Source organism: Xiphias gladius, chromosome 4 (assembly GCF_016859285.1).
Source record: "Xiphias gladius isolate SHS-SW01 ecotype Sanya breed wild chromosome 4, ASM1685928v1, whole genome shotgun sequence".
NCBI classification, from domain to species: Eukaryota; Metazoa; Chordata; class Actinopteri; order Istiophoriformes; family Xiphiidae; genus Xiphias; species Xiphias gladius.
Window position 1 is genome coordinate 2,993,132 of NC_053403.1, and position 17,076 is coordinate 3,010,207.

Sequence of the window (17,076 nt, forward strand, 5' to 3'; positions counted from 1 at the left end):
TCAGGTACGAAAGCTGCCAGCAGGGTGCGCCGGAGGAGCCCAGGTCTCTGGAGCGCAGCTACTCCGACATGGTGAACCTGATGAAGCTGGAGGAGCAGCTGAGCCCGGCGTCCAGAGGTTACCCCACCAGCTGCAGCCAGGAGGGCGACGAAGACACCACGTCGGTGGCTTCTGACCGCTCAGACGAGACCTTCGACATGGCCAAGGGAAATCTGTCGCTGCTGGAGAAGGCCATCGCCCTGGAATCGGAGAGGGCGAAGGTCATGAGGGACCGGATGGCCTCGGAGCATACAGTGCCCCGTCGGGATCACCACCATCATCGCGGCCACGGTGAGCACAGCCCGAGGCTGAGCAGCGCCGCCGAGGAGCGCAAGTCCAGGATGCACCATGACGGGTTGAAGAGGGCGTACTACCCTAAAGGTAGGCAGCAAAACCCACACACTGACCCTCACTGTGTTATTATTGATCCGTGCTCAGCGAAGTGGTGAGGCTATATATGTTGAATTTCCATGTTTGTTCAGTACGGACACTGCTGGAAAATCCGTCAAATCAAAAAAGTCTCTCGAACAGCAGCAGCACCGGCCTAAAGTCTGTCTCGTCTCTCACGGCTGATTTGAGCCTTGACCTGCAGTGTAACACACTATGAAATACATTTAATCTTAAACGATGCTTTGTGTCCATGAGGAGTCTTGTCTGCAGTGTGTCCTCATCCGCTGGCTCCTATAGTCGGATATTTCACATCTGGGGAAGAGAAACTGTAAGTCTTGGAGGTTTTTTCATGCCAGGACTATTTTTACTGCGACAACTGGGCTTCCAGTGGCAAATTTAGTTCAGTCAGTGTGTAGCTCTACACCATCGAACCACATCAGTGATCGCAGCACCCATACAAAATAAATTTGTAACTATTTAAAAAAAAAAAACATGTTAATTTAACAGTAAAATTTTTACATCTTGGTAATAAACAAGCTATAAAACTGTGAAGAATCTTCACAGAGAAAGTCACAGTTTTAGATGATAAGAAGACAGTAAACACTGCTTGTCCTCTACAACAAATATTCCTGAACATTGTCAGTGTTTGAACTCTTTTCACAAAGCCGTCATCAGAGCACATTATGCCAATTTCACGTCCCCTCTTCACATTACATGCGACCTGAAGCAGCTCGTGCTCCAAAAAAAACTCAACCCAGATCGGCAGAGAGGATGTTCACAGAACTCCCTCCCCGATTCCAACATTTATGTGCACCTTGCTGGGTGCAGTGAGCTTTGTGACCTCCGGGCTCTTAAAACTGGTTAAATCCCCGTTTTGCTATTTTAGAAATGCCAATGAGAAAATGGGCACTCATTTTCTGCATTCAGGACCAAGCCTTTTTTTTCTTTTTGCAGATGCATGTTTTTTCTCAGCAGCTTATGTTGTTAAAATAGGCCGGTGTGGGAACCTAAGACGGCCGGCTTGTCAGGCATGAGTAATGGCAATCTGCACGGCCAGTTAGGAGAGCAAATCTCATCTGTGGGACGCTGTCTGCGGCCTATTTCTCTAAATCCACTCAAATACAACCCCACCGCCGCTGGGAGGGAGTAGGTGCTGTGCAGCTATCAGCCTCACAACAGACTCAGATGGGCTTCAGACCGCTTCATTAGGACAGAGGACGCCTTTTGTTGGCCCACAGGGAGTTTTTATAAGTCCACAGGAAAGCTTTCATTATGATGGGTCTGAATCTGACCAAGGACAGTGAACCAAGGCCAACTCCGGGTGTCAATTTCTGGCCCAGAGGTGACCTAATTGCAGCTAACTGGAGCTGATTCTCAGCCCAAATCGACCCAAACCTGCACTCTTAAAAGTGTAGCCTTCCATTTGGCCTCTCTTCCCTCATCCAGCCTGACGCTGTGTTCATGTTAGCAGATTTCTCGGGTTATTTTGCCCGTTATTTTCATTCACGATGGTCAAAGAAGTACAGTAGCTGAAGAATCATTTAAATCATTTACTCAAGTAAAAGTCGCAATACCACGCTATAAAAATACTCCATTACCAGCAAAATGTACTTAAAGTATCAAAAGGAAAAGTACTTGTAATGCAGAATGGCCCCGGTTGGTGCAATATTATTATATTATCGAATCAATATTATTGATGTGTTAACAGCAATACTCAGTAGTGTAGTGGAGTTCCATTAACAATTTTACATAGAGCCGATCACGTGTTTTGTATGTACAGTCCCTGTCTGAGAATTAACTTTGTGACTGTATCTGTCAGATAAGTGGAGTAAATAAAAAGGAGTATTTCCCTCTTGAACATGGTGGAACGGAAGTATAAAGCAGCATGAAATGGAAATACTCAAGTAAATACTGGTCCCCCAAGCACAGCACTTGAGTAAATGTACTTTCCATCACTGAAGAAATTCATGAAATGTGGCTATGTAGCTAGCCACATTTTGTATTCGGAACGGAGACGGAAGATAATGTCCCCACCCGAATAAAAGCACTGATTGGTCCTTTGCTTCCCCAGCCAACTGAAACAACTGTCAGTAGGTACATCATCGACCCGCTTAACCAATCTGAGATGTGAGATCCGTTTAGGTCAACTGGAGGCGGGCTACTAGCCAAGTCTGGCAGCCATATATGGGCCAGAGCTGGCTCACATTTGGTCCTTTGACGCCGGAAAAGAGCCTTCGCTGCTGACGCTCACCTGTTGTACCTGTTGACCTCAACACCAACTCTCTCTCGCATTTTCTCCGTCCCATCTCCCTGTCCCTTCCAGACTCTTCCAGGGGCGAGAAGAAGGAGAGCAAGTGTCCGACGCCGGGCTGCGACGGGACAGGTCATGTGACGGGTCTGTACCCGCACCACCGCAGCCTGTCCGGTTGCCCCCACAAGGACCGGGTCCCGCCTGAGAGTAGGTCCCTCTGCCTGGATGTTGTACTGCACCGACAACACACTCAGCCTTTAAAAAGTCAAAGTAGTAACAATCTGACAAGTCATTTCAGCCAGCACGGTACTTCAGTTTCAGTTTTCTCAGCCAATCAGATTATTTCTGCCGCTGAGAAATGTTTGCAGATCTGAAACCATAGTCTTCCTTTATCTCACCGTAAAATAAATGAAAAGCTAAGATGCCCACAGGCTAATATCTGATCTGACAGTACCATGTTGCCCCTTAATGTCCATAGAAAACGTACGTTCCTGTAAACACTCTCTGTCATAAATTGAAGTCAGTTTTGTGGTTGGTCCATTTCATGACCCAAAACTTACTTTGTTTCATTTAAGTTCAGTTATTGGTCAAACCAAGATTAACAGGCCGATTTGTTCTTTCTTTTTTTCTTTGATTGAAGAAAAACAAGATTGAAAGAATTAATATTGGGTTTAAAAAATGACTTGTTAGATGCATTGTGTAGCAGTGTGGGTTGGACTGTGTCGGGCATGTTAGCTGTCCACCATCATGCATCCGTCCTGCATGACATTTGTGTTTTGTTATGTTGTTTTATAGTGTTTCATAGATGCGTTGGGTTTGACTCGGCTAGAACAGTGGTGGAGCCGAGGCTTTCCTGTTCATTCATGAATAAAATATTTTGAAATAATATAAATGCGAATTTAGTGACCACAATGTGTGACGGAGCGGATTCGGGCGACTGGTGGTTTTAGCACCTTTTTGGTAATTAAGAGGAGCGAGATTCAAGGCAAACGCTGATAGCTGCAAAACATTATCAAGGTTCTGAGTTTCAAAGAGCGCAGCACTTTGAAATCAGATTTTAGATATAGTTTCATGTCTGATGTTTACTGTGGCACAACAGAGAGTGTCTTTCGATTTTATTTTTGCTTTAGTTTGTGTGTCCTCCTTCACTTTCTTTTCTTCCTCCTCATCACACCTGTCTGATGTCTGGTTCTGGTATCTGTGCTGCTGATGTAACGTGAACAGCATGAAGAATCAGTGTGATCCACCTGCTGGCTGCAAAAACTCGCAAAGCAACTCTGAGCTTTCACACCTGCAGAATGTAGCAATATAAAGAAGAACAGAGTGGATGGAATACACAGAACATGAACAGTAGTTGGGACTATATACATATATAACTTAGAAATCTGGTATTTTTTGAGGTTAAAAGATGTTTCGCAGTTTTCCAAGAGACATCCAGCCCCTGACTTTTCCAGTATTTACATTTCAGAGGGAGGGATTATTTTGAATAGAGTATCATAATGAGACCAGTTTTGATAAATTATACATTGTGGCATGTTTTTAGTGCATATATTACATGTAAACATATCACACTAAAATGAGCAATATTACGCAGAGAGGATGTGTAAAATATAAATATACATGTAATACGCAGCATAAAGAAACCGAGCTGGTGCAGAGCATTGCAAGAAAAATGAGCACTCAACTTGTTAATATATGCACATTACACTGTACACGGACACACAACATACTACGAAATGTAGTGATTCGGATATTCGGCAACCTTTGTTGTTGCACACCATTTAGTCCGTCGGAAGCAAAATCACAAGCCGCCGTATGTTTATCCCCCCACACGTTGCTCCTTTTCCATCTGCAGAAACATCAGTAGATTTAACACCGCATGACAAACTTTTGCATCCAGTACACCCTGGTCTCATGAAATTTCATGAAATGAGCTCAGTGATCAAAATTGCAAATGAGAATTGTGTTTCCCAAGCAGGAGAGGATTACACGGCGCAGACAGGGGTAGAAACAGAAAGTAGGTGGGTGGCGATTGAAGAATCAAGACATTTACCTTAAACTTAAAAATATGTCGTTTATAGCAACTTGTGGCAAAAACTTTTCCACTTGCTGGGATGTTCTCTTTGATTATCTACTGTGTAATCCATACCTGAAGCAAACCCAAAACTGGTGAAGTGGCCGAAGTGAAAATGTAGCTAACAACACGGAACGGTTTTCGCTGCAGCGAGCTGCTGTTTCAGGGAAGCCAGGGGTGAAAGTGTGTATGCTGCTTGCTGACACACAGGCCTTTCACGGTGGAGTTTCTGTAACAACACTGGATCTTCGTTGCATTGTCGGTCCTCATTTTGTGACATTTTTTTTTTTTAGACCATTGTCGTGTCAAGTGGTGCGGCTGTGATCTGTGCATGCCTAACCGTAGTCGCTGAACGCCCAGTAACTCTCCTGTCCGCTCCTAACCCTCGCTGTCTCTCTCACCTTTTCCTGTCTGTCAAAGTCCTTGCCATGTATGAAAATGTTTTAAAGTGCCCTACTCCTGGCTGCTCTGGACGGGGTCACGTCAATAGCAACAGGAACTCGCACCGCAGGTGAGTGAGCGGCCTTCGGGAAGGACGCCAACACAGCCGACATGTGAATGTGGCAGATTTGCAGTAGAAAATACTGTAAGTTTGTGTGTTGTTTGAGGGAGAAGATGACTGACGATTAGCTTCACATTCCCAAACGGGTGTCGTTTCAATGCTGCCTATTATTTTTGTTTATTTTTTTTGGTTGGTGGCCGCATCCCCGGAGGTCAGATGTCACCGTGACCCCATATTTGCATTGCGTACTGCATTTATTTTACAGACTGACTTGATGTAGCATGTCACATCTAAGATGTTGCAAACGTGAAAACCAAAGTAGACATCGTGTATTGGAAACGACAAATAATTCGGCGGCTGCATTCCTCCAAGTCGGCTGCGAGTCTTTCATGCCGTGAATTCTGACCATTTCCTGACGCAGCATTCGGACTTTTTTCATTCAGGGCTTATAGCTAATAGTGCGTTTCTATGCCGCTGAGATCAAGATTTGACCCGGTCAAAACGAAAACTTAAGATGTCAAGTCTCGTGCAAATCAAGTCTCCGTTGATTTCGTCGGATAGTAGAAGTAAAAGTTGACCTTTCTGAACAGTGGCCTTCTTCTTTCGGTTTTCAAACTGAGGCAAGAGTCGAGGCCGTCGCTTGTTTCACGTAGGACCCTCGTATATGAGCTTGCTCTACAATTTGTGTTTTTTTTTTTTGTTTTTTTTTTTTACAGAATGCTGTTTTCGTCCTGTTTAGAGCTGTTGGGAAAAGATTTACGGGTTTTTTTTTTCAAGACAAGACAAAAAAACAAAAAAAAAGGCTGCAATTTATGTGTAGAAAATTATCTCTGCAAAAATGCTGGAACATTTCCAAGTTTGGAAGCATGTGTGAAAGGGGCTTACATTTAAAATTTGCCCTGTTTGAGCTGAAGCTGCGCCTGCGTCATATCAGCAGTTCAGCTGTTTAACAGGCAGAGCAGAGCATCAAACAACACACACACGCACGCATACACACACACACGGACACACACACTTATTTTTGAATTATGTAAAGTGGTTAGGATTCACACTCATTTTCTCACACACACGTACAGCCTCAGATATCAGACGCACACACACACACACACACACACACAGGTTTTTTTTTTGCACACAGTCTTACTGGAACACACGTTCGCACATTCACACAGACGCACACGCGCGCTCGCACATTCACAGTCAGACACTTAGGAATTAACTCACGGCAGCACACGTGCGCTGGCAGACAGAGGAGCGCACACACACACACACACACACACACACACACACACACCGAAACTCACTCAGACGTGGCTGCAGGGTGTGTTATGTAGCACAGCTCCGCTGGGAGAGGAAACAAAGCACGAGCTAGCTAGCTTAGCTACAGTTAGCTAGCACCTCACACAGCTTTCATGTCTGGCAGTCGCCATGGAAACGCCTGCGTAGCAGCAGCAGCCGCCGCCGCCGCCGATCTGCCACACACTCCTCACACACGATCATCGTTTAAAATGTGCGTGTTGGCAATAACAGCACGCCATCCCTCCTGTATATGAAGTAATTAGGAACCGCCCGGAGTGACAGGCAGAGGAAGTTTCGGCTCTGAATACAAACTGCGTCGCGGCCGATTCTCCTCTACCCCAAATTCAGACCGGAAGCACGGGGTCGGTGACTCAAACCGTACGCAGACCGCCGTCCGTCCAATCAGCACTGGCTTCTCTCCGCCGATTCAGACGCTAACCGGGTGCCGGCAGCGGAGGAGGGCCGCGGAGCGGAGGGAACAAACGGTCCTCAGCAGAAACACCACGAACCTATCAGGGCTGTTCAATGCACAGCGTTTTTATTAGAGTTTCCTTTCCGTCTGTTTCTTTTTTCTTCCGCCCTTTTGCTTCACACGCCCATAATGAAGCTGATGCATATACAGTTGCTGGGGACATCTACGGCCTGTTTCCGGGGAGGCTGAATGAAAATCCATGTCGACAAGGACCAAAGCTAGATGCTAAATGAGTGTAATCTAAACTAATTGAAACAATCATTGCAGATGCAGCAGCTGGGGGACAGTTGTAGATTTGCGTGAGCCGAATGGATAACGGATGCCTGCCGGGTTAAACTTGACTAGCAACAAAAAAAAACAAACCACAAAACAAAAAATTAAAAAACTGGAACTTGATTAAACGCCAAGGGTGTTGCGTTTTAACGCTCATCTATGGGAGTCGCTGTGAAGTAACGTTTCAGTTAAATGGAAGGGTTTTGTGGGACCCATGACTATGAAGATGCGTGGGAGAGCCCTCACAGCCTCTCACTTCTAGCTGTCAGGGAACCAGTCAGTAAACACGCAGTCAGTAACACGGCAAACCGGTTTTGTAACCAGCTAGTAAGAATACATCCGTCAGTGGTCAGTCACTAAGCAAAAAGTCAGCCATTGAGCAGTTGATGGTTAGTCTGCCTCGGTAAGCCAGTGAATAACCGGTCAGTCAATGGAACCAACCGGCCATTAAATGGATAACGGTTACTAAACAAGTCAGTGGTTGTAACGAGCAGCCAGAAAGACATTAAACAACTCAATTAGTCAACCATCAGACCATTTAGTCAGTAAACCAACTAACCGACCCTCTGACTAGTTACCAGTTAGCCGGTCTAGTAAACCAGTCAGTCAGTTAGTAAACCAATCAAACTTTCGATTCGTAAAACCAGTCGGTCAGTAAACCAGTTAAACCCTCAGTCCACAAACAATTTAGTCAGTCAGTAAACAAGTTAAATTCTCAGTATGCGAGCCAGTTAGTCAGTCAGTAAGCCAATCAAACCTTCTATTTGTAAACCAGTCAAACCCCCAGTCCGTAAACCAGTTAAACCCTCACCCTGTAAACAAGTCAGTTACCCAGTAAAGCAATCAAACCATCAATTCGTAAACCAATCAGTCAGTAAACAACTTAAACCCTCAGTCTGCAAGACAGTTAGTCAGTCAGTAAATCAGTTAAACAATCCTTCCAGACAAACAATTCACAATTGTCAGTAAGCCTCCCTTCAATCAGAGCCAGATGCTGTGTGTGTGTGTGTGTGTGTGTGTGTGTGTGTGTGTGTGTGTGTCTGTGTGGGAGCGTTTGTGTCTCAGTACAGTACAGTACAGTACAGTACGTAACCAGGCCGTGTGCTGTGTCCCCCATCCCCCTCCCCTCCAGTCTGTCCGGCTGTCCCATCGCTGCCGCAGAGAAGATGGCAAAGGTCCACGAGAAGAGTCACTCGACTGACAGCGGCAGCAAGACCAACCAGACATCAGACCGTGTCCTCAGGTACCGCTCACTCTGAATTACGCTGTCAGACTGATGTTAAAATAACTTATTTTAATAATAATAATAATGAGGCTGTGTTTTCTAACGCAGTGCATCTTCTGTCATATGCTAATTAGGGAGGCTGAATGGTGCATTGAAATCTAAACATATGCTCCACACAAAGTTTACCTTGTCTTGTTCTTTGTCATCTTGGGTTTGCGATACACCTGCGGATTATATTTACCATTTCGTTTTTTTCTTAAATCATAAGACAAAAAGGCCTCGGAAAATGTCTTAAGATTATTTTTTGTGTTTCTCTAAAATCCAAGATGCCAAATGGTGCAGTCAAGGCACCAGCACATTAACATACCCTTTCCCGAGTTGTCTCAGATGTCACCATGCATTCTGAAACAGCTTTCAGTCCTATGTGCAGCCAGTTTAGGTAAACTGCGCAAGCAGTAAAAAAAAAAAATTTAAAAAAACTTGGGTTTGGCCGTAGATTATTTTTTATCTCTGTTACTCAAATCAAGGACACTGAATGGTGCAGCTAAATCTTGCAGCCACAGAACTTTAATTCACTGGGGATAGTGAATGGTGTGGTAAAACTAAATGCCCGGCCTTGCTTCTTAGAATAATCCTGAAAACAAAAAAAGGCTTTGTCCTTGCAGTCCATTTTTGTGAGACTCTTAAATCAGTGATACCAAATGGTGCAATGAATCACCAACACATAAGGGTAGTGTTTGTCTTTGTTTTTGTTTTGTCGTGCAAGTAAACCTCTAATTAATAACGAGGGGTGCTGAATGGTGCAGTCAAATTTACAGCAACTTGTCTAACTTGTCTTGTTTGTTGTCATCTTGACTTTGTGAAAACAAACAATGTAAATTATATTTAACCTAGTTATTTAAATCAGGGATACTGAATAGCAGTGAAATCCCCACGTACAAACCCGCCCCCTTTCGCCGCTGGTTGCCTTTCAGGCCGATGTGTTTCGTCAAGCAGCTGGAGATTCCTCAGTACGGCTACAAAAACAACGTCCCAACCAGCACGCCGCGGTCCAACCTGGCCAAGGAGTTGGAGAAATACTCCAAGACCAGCTACGACTACGGCAGCTACGACAGCCAGCATGGAGGCTATGGGAAGAGAGGCCCGGCAACCAAGTCCCACCACGGGCGAGACACCTCCCCGAAGGGATACGACGGTAAGGGGAGTGAACGCACGTCCGCAGGCTGATCAAAATTGAAAATCAACAGTCTCAGTTCTCTTTGTATCTTTACTTGGAGAGTATACACCCACATACTGTGTCGTCAATACTGGAATTTAAGCGAGTAAGAAAAGTAACAAGAACAAGAAGATGCAGGTCCCACAACGTCATTATATATCTGAAAATTCTGGTACAATTCAATTTCTGTTTATTGATATTCCAAATGATCCACCTGCAGCAAACATAAAAGAAGCATTTATTCGAATTCATGTTGTTTGCATTTCAAATTGTCGTTATTGGTAAATTAAAAATAAGCATGAAAAACAGGTGGATGGAAACTGACTGTGTGTTGCTCCTTTGTCTTGTTGAAGGGAATAAAAACCTGCCAAATGATCCCACTATGAGGGATTTCTATTCATTTTCCTATTCTGGGGAGAACATTTTGTACTTGACGATAAAAGCACGATAACACACACACACACGCACACAAGCGCACACGCACGCACGCACGCGTGCTCGCTCGCTCAGACACGCTCAGTGCTCCGTGCATTCTCTTTGTTATAGCACTGAAAACGCCAGTGTTTTCCGCCTCTCCACATGTCTGGAGTGAAAGCAGAGCAGAGTTATGGAAATGCCAAGCTAAGAGCCTGCCTCCTCTGAGCAGAGGATGGGAGGATGGTGGGGAGGGAGGAGGTGCAGATGGAGGGATTGTGAAACAGGAGAAAGATAATGAAGGCGAGCCCTGTTTCTTTGGCTGGGAGCCATTAGTGAGACGCAGGCAGGAGGGAGGTTTTTAGACGAGGTGTCTGTGCTCCCCTCCGTCACGACTCACTCCCTCCTTTCTACCATCGTTCCCTCCATCCGCATCCCTCCAGCCTGCCGAGCCCAGATTCACCATCTCACCATCATACAATCGCTGTGTCTTTCGTTTTCTTTGTCCCTGCAGCGGCAGCTTATTTTTCCTCTGAATCTCCGTGTCTCCGTTTCTGGTGTCATTCTGTATTTTTCTTCTGAACAAGTCCCATGAAAAGCCCAAAACAACAATATATTAGTCCGTCTCTATTTCTTTGCTTCCTTGTCCTGTCTGTGGCGCTGAGCCGCAAGCTCATTGGTTCCTACTGAAGACACATATCTTCATATTCGTACTTTCAATAAATACTTTTGTTTTTAAAATGGCTGACTAATTTCCCAAAACAGCTGGGAATGGGAGTTGCTAGCAAACGTTACTCAAACAGGAGTAAACAGGGCATTTGTTGGGGACTATTTTCAGCCGCGGATTAATACAGTGTATAATGATTATGTACTGTACATACTAATGATACAATAATCAGTCTGACATCATGTTCATGGGGTTTTGGCCTGATCAATTTTGCACTAACCAGTCAGTAGTGACTGATGTATCCATCCTGTCGATAGCATTTTCACTTTGCACAAAAGCTGAGGCAGCAGTTAACTGCAGCGAGCAGCAAACTTAATGTTTGTCATGTTGATATGATAGTCATTATTTCAGCAAGTCTTAAAACAACCTACATACATTTATTATAGCTTTTTTTATTCGTCTATCACTCCTTAAAACACAAAGTCAACAAAGTGCTTCACAGAATCATAAATGAGACAAAAGTAAGACTAAGACAATAAGAAAATTAAACCGAGGACATGGCGTCAATACAGAAATAAAATTGACTTAAAATAGTGAAGAGACAAAAATAAAATAAATTTAAAAAAAAAACATAAAACAGAACTTTAAACCTTGCAAGTGCTGTTTTCCCGTTACACTGAAACACCAAGACGACATTTTAAGATTTATACATTCTGGAGAGTGTTTTGGAAAAGCTTTGTTTTGGGAGAGAAATGGAAAGAGACAAAAGCAGAGAGAAAATGATGCAGTTACAATTGTAACCAGCTTAGGGATGGAATAAATAGCTACGAAGGGTTTAGTAAGCTCCTAAAACAGGTGGTCACTGTGGTTTTTAGCAAACGTTTCTCAGACAGGAGTAAAACGGACATTTGTTGGGGACCCTTTTTAGCGGTGGATTAATCCACATTTGGTGCTGTAGTGATTATTTGTGATTGTTTTCAATAGTTTGTTGGATATAAATTGAATTCTATGGCGCAGAGGAATAAGGTACATCTGTCTTTGGATACACACACAATGCTTGTTATGAGAAAACTATAGAGTATGACCAGCCTTTGAGTTTCTCTCTCTCTCTCTTTTCCTTGATCAGTCTGTCTATTTTTTGCATATTTTTAAATGCAACAGAAGTCCCTTTTTTTTAATTTTAGATCTTCTCTAACAATCCATCTGCTGCACAGTTTGGCTGAATGCCACCATCAGTCTGAGAAATCAACCATACGTGTGTGCATCCCTGCAGCTAAGCGCTACTGTAAGACGTCGAGCCCGGCCAGCAGCACAACCAGCAGCTACGCTCCCAGCAGCAGCAGCAGCCTGAGCTGTGGAGGAGGAGCAGGTGGAGGAGGAGGAGGGGGTGGAGGGGGTGGAGGAGGAAGCAGCGCCAGCAGCACCTGCAGTAAGAGCAGCTTCGACTACACCCACGACATGGAGGCGGCCCACATGGCGGCCACGGCCATCCTCAACCTGTCGACGAGGTGCCGGGAGCTGCCGCACGCTCTGGGAGGGAAACCCCAGGACCTGCTGACACAGGTAGTCTGAGGCGGTGCACGCAGACACTTGACATCTGTCTTCATACGTCACATTCACACACAAAGACAGGAGTCGAAAAAATGCATATTGCGATGATTATTAGAACACGGTCTTTATTCGTTTAGGAGATACTGTATACGGCCTGACCGATGCGGGATTTTGGGGCTGATATTGATTTTAGGGATTAAAAAATTCTGATATTGATATATCGGCCAATATTATTCTTTACGTATTTATATGTATATATATATATATATTTGTATATGTATAGGTTGTTATAGGTTGTGGGTCCATTTGTAGTGGAAATTATAGGTTCTATTCTATATTCTATTCTAAATAGCTGAATCTTCACTCATGATGAATTTATCTTTATATCTAGGTATGTCAAAAACAAGTTAAGGTAATGAGTGAAGTCACTGGCAGAACGTCTGATGTCCTGTCTACTGAACCACACGTTCATGTTTCGTGCCACAGCTTCGTTCCGAACCATTATTTCATTGGATTGAACTCCAACCAGAGGTGCCTTTTTTTTCTTGCTCATGAACACGTGTCATCTTTAGCAATATTTCGCTGTTAATGTGTAACAGTCCCAAACAGTAACCCATGGTTCGCTGCTGCCAAGGCAAGAGATGAACGGCGCCTCTGCTACGAACGTTCAGAGGAGACTTTCGATGCATCTAAGACTTTGAAAACGTAACTTTTATAAATGCGACGACTGCAGTTGTTACGTTTGTTACAAAACTGCGAGTCCTGTACTAAACAGTTTGGTGTGAATACATGTAACGTTACCGTTAGTTCAATTTTTTTAACGTTCTGTATAGGCAGAGTGGGCTAAGATGCTCACACATTAGCTCCCACTCAACTGACAGCAGCTATGAAAGTGGCTACGTGGTTAGCTAGCTAGCTAGCTAATGTAGCAAAACGAGTATGATACGCGCGAGTGACACAACGGTTGTCAGAGGAGAGTAAAAGATGGGGACGTTGTCTATTTTACTTCCCAGCACTGCATCTCACCGACTAGGTAACGGCGTAGCGTGAAGTCACCACCCAGACAGATTTGATCCACCACCGCATGTCGTCTGCTGAGCTGCAGAATGAGGGGATGCTTAGCCTTCAGTCCCCCGCGTTACTGACGGTGCCGACAGACTAAAGCTGGCTAGCTGCCTCGCTAATGAAGCGTGAGTGACACGATGGCCGACACGGACAGGGCTATGTTGAAAGGGAAAACGATGGGGTCGCTGTTTCGCAAACTAGTTAGAAACTCCGCACCTCCGTTGGCTCAGCTGTGATGCCCACACTGCTGAAAGTAGTGTAAACAATGGAGACGCGGCGCGCTCTGCAGGGCAAATTTTAAATGACCCCAAGCATCTTTTCTGCATTATGTCCTGTAAAAAAAAAAAAACAGTTTTTATGTTGGCGCATATCAGACAACAAATATGCCGTCACCGATATATCTGTGATAGGCCGATATTGGTTGATAATATCGGCCGAGTAATGAATCGGTCAGGCTCTAATATTGTTAATAAGATATCAAATAAAGTATTTACACTGACTTGGGAAAAGATTGACTCGTGTCCATCTGCACGAGTTCTTAAAGGATGATTCAGGTTTGTTAAAACTTGAGTTTTATGTCTTCACCATCGTTTCCGTCAGTAATAATAACACTGTACCTGCCAAGGTAAGTACTGAGCTCTGGGAACATGATGAAATCACTGAAAGGAAATCTGTCGGGTCTAGAAGGTCGTGCCGTGAGACAGATTGTAAAAAAATTATAGCCAGACTTATTTGGAAGAGAAAAAGAGGACGAACAGTAACTCTCTGTTTTCAACATCCATCATGCTCTACAGATTTACTTCACGGTTCAACTTTGACCTGTTGTACTTAGCATAGTTGTTCGCACACAGTTTTCGCTCACCTGCTATTTCACTTTTAAATAAACTAGTTTAGATAATCGGGATAAACTGTTGGTTTCCACGTCTTCCGTGTTTCCAGATCTCAGCAGACAGCTTCATGAGCACAGCGTTTTTAATCACTGAGAGAAATAATGGACAAAACTAGGAAAAATAAGTCCCAAGTTGCAGTAAATTAAAAGCTATCCTTCAAGGGTGCTTTCACACCGGCAATTAATCTGAATAATGGAGCAGTTCAACCAAGACTTTGGAAATACGAACCTCTTTTCATAACCCAGAAGTGGAGAACTAGTCTGAGATTGGTCCAAATCAAAATTTAACACTAGAGCTTGGCCAGTGCCGATGTTTTGAGGCAGATATCAGCTAATATTATCTGTTTTTTTAAACGAAACAAAAACAGATAACAATATTTATAATAAGGATTCCTTAAAGGGATTGTCCTAAAACATTTAACTATTAAACAGAAAACCTGTGTTATGAGGTTGGGACATGGAGTTTGACAGACATTTCAGGGAGGGTCTAACGATTATGGGGATTGTAGGATCCACTGTTTTTACACTTGACTCGTACTAGGGACTAAAAGTCAGCGCATCTTGGCCTCTGCTGCTTCTGTTTTGACCATTTTATTTTTAATCTGTGACTAAAGAGTCCGCCATCTTTATTAAGGCGCAATACTAAACCGCTGAACCCCTTTAATTTTGGTTATTATATATTCTTGATGTACTTAAAAATGTTGCTCTTCTGCAGCAGCCCAGATTTTTCCCGTTGTGTCTCCGTCAGAGTCCCGTGGATGATATGGACGACAGCGGTGCGGTGGATGTGGCCGGTCAGCCCGGCGGTCCGGAGGGCAGCGGGACGGTGTTGACCCCCCTGCAGCCGATGTCGCCCCAGCGGCAGGCTCTGCTCAGCAGCCGCTGCTACCAGCTGAGCGAGGCCGACTGCTGGGACCTGCCCGTCGACTACACCAAGATCAAACGACTGGGAGACGAGCAGGACCACAAAGAGGTAACGGGAAGGTCTACGTCACTCTGCAGACACGGCTTACATCAAACAGAGATTAACCTTAGAGATTTATGGTCTAAAACTGACAGTTCATTTTGACCTTGTCCTTTACAAACTGTTGTGTGTATTCACTATGTCACACAGTTTACATTATTCACAGTTTACATGTAATAAAAGCTCTACAATAAAAAGCAGTTTACGGTAGTTGTTTTTACGGTTAAAAACCTGTTTCATAGTTTACATAGTTTATAGTTTGTATTCAACAAAACGCAACATATTTTTATATTTATACTTAATTGTTAAGATGCTACAATGAACGAACGAACAGCAGAAATGTAGGTACTATTTTCACAGTTTACAATAAGCTGAAAAACCTCCAAAGTTTAGAACTGGAGCTGGAAAACTTTTAGAAGATGAATCTCTTGAAGTTAACATTGCTCACTGTGTACAGGTAGAGTTTGAAATTCACACTATTGAGTCATAAAGTTTAATTTGCAGAAGTTGTAGAAACTTTAAAGTTATGAGTTTTACAGTTCACACAAGTGAGACTCAGGTAAGACTTTGTTTTACGAGCCCCTTTGTTTTCTAATAATTTCCATATTTTTCCTTGAACGTTTCCCGTAAAGAACCGTGTGTGTAAGTTGGTTCTAATTACGTAGACTGTCAGTTTACTTTAGTTCGGTTAGTTGTGTTAAAAGCAGTTGTTACATTTCTAGAGGAATTTCCCGACAGGAACCGCTCCACTTACCCTCTGAGTAAATAATCTTGTATTATTCATTTTTCCACGTTCAGCTGACCAGAGAAGAAAGTTAAGTCAGCAACGAATCGCATTGTCACATACATACTAAGTTTTTTCCAGACTTCCTTGGAAATGATTAGCAAAATGATCAGGGAAAGTGTTGCCGGTCTACAGCAGAGGCATCACCGAGTCTACATTTACTGTCACGAATTAACACTTTACTGAGTCACCGGAGGCACTGAAGGAATGTGCAGTTAACATAGCAGCATCCCCATTGAAAGTGCAGGGTTTACACGACTGGCGAATTACAGTTCACTTTTCCAAACGCAGACCGCGGTTTCGAGTTTGATGCAAATGTCAAGATTATTTGACAGCTTTAAGGGCTCTATTTAAAAGAGTTACCGCAGGTGAGGCTGCAGCAGTCAGTTTATATTTGAAGACCCTCGGCAGGTTGCGGATGAATGGCCTTATTTACATTGACACAAATGAATGGGCAGTTTCAGTTCGGACCGCTCAGAGGTTCGGTGACACAGAGGCAGAGGCAGATCATAGAATCGTTTGACTCCGTAAACCTCAAAGCCACCTCAGATTTTTTTATTTGAAGGTTAAAGTGACATGTGCACGGGATAAGTATCATTAAGGGGTAAAAATTGAATCAATTTTAGACCAAACTGAAGCCGTAAATGTTGCTCATGCTCCACACTCTGCCCTTACAGTTATGGTTAAGGGCTTTAACCACTTAATTTAACATATATTGAGGCGGCCTGTCCTCTAATCATGCAAAGCAAGGATAATTTGAAGCATGAAATTGAGAGATTTAAGGAACCCAGAGTGTATATGAAAGGGTGTGTGCATAGATTAAGAGATGATTATGGTTTATAAGCTGTTTAAAGGGGATGCTTGTCCTCTGGTGCATGGCAGAAAAGCACCATGGAGAAATTGTGGACTTTGTGAGGGCGTGCTGTTGGTTGTTGGTGGTACGCATAATTTTTGCATCACTTAACATACATAAGAGTGGACTTTGTGAGTTTGGAAAGGTC

The 17,076-nt window shown here is 43.7% G+C and overlaps 1 protein-coding gene across 1 annotated transcript in view; it reads left to right on the forward strand.

Moving 5' to 3' along the window:
• The window catches only part of myt1la (myelin transcription factor 1-like, a), a 75,787-nt gene that overhangs the window by 40,159 nt on the left and 18,552 nt on the right, over positions 1–17,076 (forward strand). Inside the window, exons 8-14 of the mRNA XM_040125993.1 lie at positions 5–420; positions 2,753–2,887; positions 5,175–5,265; positions 8,433–8,543; positions 9,500–9,720; positions 12,096–12,385; positions 15,076–15,300. Coding sequence (XP_039981927.1) covers positions 5–420; positions 2,753–2,887; positions 5,175–5,265; positions 8,433–8,543; positions 9,500–9,720; positions 12,096–12,385; positions 15,076–15,300 — 1,489 coding nt within the window. The remainder of the gene's footprint in view (positions 1–4; positions 421–2,752; positions 2,888–5,174; positions 5,266–8,432; positions 8,544–9,499; positions 9,721–12,095; positions 12,386–15,075; positions 15,301–17,076) is intronic.